Below are 2,802 nucleotides of genomic sequence, written 5' to 3'. Positions count from 1 at the left end.
TTGTTACAAAATGCCTTTTGCTGAGTTTGAGAATTGTGGAGGGATCCCACGACGCTCGACGTGATGCGCTCAGCTGCGAGCATTATTCGAAATTCCGGTCCGCGACGTTACATGTCCTAACGAGACAATAGCACCGAGTCATTGTAGATGTTCTCGCTCAAATCCCAACTTGATTCCAACGCCCGAGCTGCAGGAATAGACGCTTTAGGTCTCCCATGCCGGGGGATCATTTGCTCCAATGTATGTAGCCTGATGTCTTATCTGAGTTATCTCTCGAGTTGTGGGCGCACTCTCTCTAGCTTCCGGTGGCTGATGATTACCCCGGACATTCGGCTGTACTTTGCTCGCCTGCCCCGGATCTGGCTCCATATCGTTTATTGAGGCTCAACTCAAACAAAGGCTGTTTGCCAGAAACCCATCGACCACTTAAAAAAACCGACACTGATGGCGTCTGAGTTTGCGGGCGGAATAGCCTCTGCAATTCCGAAATTAAGTTCACCAGTCACCAAATGGGCCAACAAGCGTTCCGGCCATGGAAGTAGTTCTGACTGACACCGAAGACATCCCAAACACAAAAGCGCCGAGGCTAATGACTTGAGCACGTTTTTTTGGAACAAGTTTCGACATGACTATTGTTGTCAAGACGTGCCAAGCAATGATTTCAACGTCGTACAAGGATGGCCCAGACTCTGGGGGGCGTGCGGGGAGATAAGGAGAATCCCATGTTTCCGTTTGTGATGATGTTTTGGATAAAGTATCCGGCATGGATGGCCCAGATGCGACGATAACAATTTGTCCATCGCGGCACCACTGAGTGAACCTACATACAGATCCTGTGAAGCTCTTCGGACGAAAATGGCCAAAATTAGCTTTCCTCACGAGCGCGACACCCTCCACTCCAGATCCAAGCCGGGGAACCTCAACGAACATGTCTGTGTCACGTGATGTCGCGCTCGACCCGACTAGGCTCTCGCGTCTTGCGTGACGGCTTGGGCATCGTCGTCACGAAATCTCATGCCGCATCAACCCATGGATTCGGGAAATGGACTATCATTCCATCCATGGACATGACATATCTAGTTTCGATATAGCTGGAACTCGTGAGCTTTTCGGAATCCGTCTTGATTTGTCAATCGTTAACGGCGTCTACAGATCGGCTGCCCACAGTTCAGGCTTCACAGGCCTTGAACGAGCTCCAGGATGATGGCAACCTTTACTTATCCACGGGCTTGGAAGAGCTGGATCAAGCTCTCTTGCCGCCTACGCCAGCCGGATCTCCAGGCTCTACCTCCGTTGGCGGAATCAAGAGGGGTCAAATAACAGAAATTTGGGGTCCGTCTGGAACAGGCAAAACTGCAGTCTCGTAAAGCTCGCCCGAACCAACCCGGCTGCTCAATGATGATGAGGTGTTTTTTTTTTTCTAATTTAATGTGCAGGATACAATTGGCTGCGAATTCCATCCATAATGGAAATGATGTTGTTTGGATTGGTAAGCATCGTACCCTCACACACTTACACATCAACTCCTCTGACGGCTTTCAGATTGCTTCCAAGAAATGGACGTCTCTCGGCTAGAAAACGTGCTGGCATCTATAGCAGAAAATGCGGTGCCTGATGGCTCGACGAGGGCTGAACCGCCCGCTGCCGGCCGGGGTAGGTTTGCGCAGTTTTCATGTTTGACCCTTCCACATTTCATGGCCCTGGTATCACGGCCGAATGCAAAGTCTATACCAGAAGGGACCGCCTTGATGGTCGTCCACAACCTCTCTGCCTTGATAAATTCGTCTTTGCCAAGAAGTGTAGATGGAAAACCAGGTCCTAAAAGCAACAAGGGTAAGTGCAAACTCCTGTGCCAGCTCTGGCGCAGCTGCTAACGGTGAGACCACGCGCAGGCCCAACAGCTTCAACCAAGCGGCTCCAAGGTCTGCAATTTATCATTAATGCACTTCAGAAAGTAGCGGCGACTAAGAATTGCGCCGTTGTCGTCTCCTCGCAATGCGCAACTAGAATGCAATCAGAGCACGGGGCCACCCTCGTGCCAGCAGTCAATGCCTCAGTATGGGAGCAAGGGATATCGACCCGAATAGTCATGTTTCGAGATTGGGCATGGAAGAACGGTGCACTTGTCAGCATTTTCGTGGCAGGGCTACAGAAGCTAGATGGTAAATCTGGTTACGACGCGATAGAGCGAGTTGCGGCCTTCAACGTCACAAGAGTAAGTCTCTCTGTCCAGTTTGGCTTTTGCACACCAGCAACCTTGAGACGCATGAGAATGTGCTTTTTTTGCTAACGGTTAATGGCGTAGACTGGCATTGCAAGAGTGGAATGCGATGCCTCCAATGCCCCCGTAGAGCCTGCGGACGTGGTTCGAGGAAAGCGAAAGCTGGAACAGACCGACTTGGAAGTCCCAGACAGCCAAGACGACGAAGACTATGGCTGGGCAGACGATGATGAGGCAGCCCTGCCAGCCCCTCCACCGCAGTGGCAAGGGAGTGAAGACGTCCTGTTAGGACAGGAGCTTGGCCGAGGCGACGATGGTAGGGATGAGGAGGAGGATGGCTGTGAAGGCAGCCACACGCCATCCTCAGAGGCCACTTATTAGAGACCGGTGAAGCACCGAATAATACCGGGGCGAAAATAGCATAAAATGGGACCGCTGCACGGAGCCTCAACTCACAGAGCCTCCACCGTAAGTGAATAGAATGAGAGTATTTGACGGTGAGGCAGTCGATCTGAGCCAAGCAAATGCCGCCTGCAGGCACGCACGGGGCAAGGGGCAGAAAGGGCCAACTGCCATGATTC

At 51.8% G+C, this 2,802-nt stretch overlaps 1 protein-coding gene across 1 annotated transcript; it reads left to right on the top strand.

The window, feature by feature from the left end:
* Nucleotides 1-1,042: 1,042 nt before the first annotated feature.
* MAA_06445 (DNA recombination/repair protein RecA/RadB, ATP-binding domain protein) lies at nucleotides 1,043-2,602 on the top strand (the record flags this gene model as incomplete). Its single annotated transcript, XM_007824443.2, has 6 exons — nucleotides 1,043-1,100; nucleotides 1,153-1,363; nucleotides 1,437-1,489; nucleotides 1,543-1,833; nucleotides 1,893-2,215; nucleotides 2,306-2,602. 6 exons carry the CDS (start codon nucleotides 1,043-1,045, stop codon nucleotides 2,600-2,602), a joined length of 1,233 nt encoding a protein of 410 aa, XP_007822634.2.
* Nucleotides 2,603-2,802: the final 200 nt, after the last annotated feature.

The sequence above is a fragment of the Metarhizium robertsii genome (assembly GCF_000187425.2).
Source record: "Metarhizium robertsii ARSEF 23 chromosome Unknown MAA_Scf_6, whole genome shotgun sequence".
In the NCBI taxonomy this organism is placed as follows: domain Eukaryota; kingdom Fungi; phylum Ascomycota; class Sordariomycetes; order Hypocreales; family Clavicipitaceae; genus Metarhizium; species Metarhizium robertsii.
Note: the sequence above shows the minus strand (reverse complement) of the source record. Positions and strands in the feature narration are given on the sequence as shown.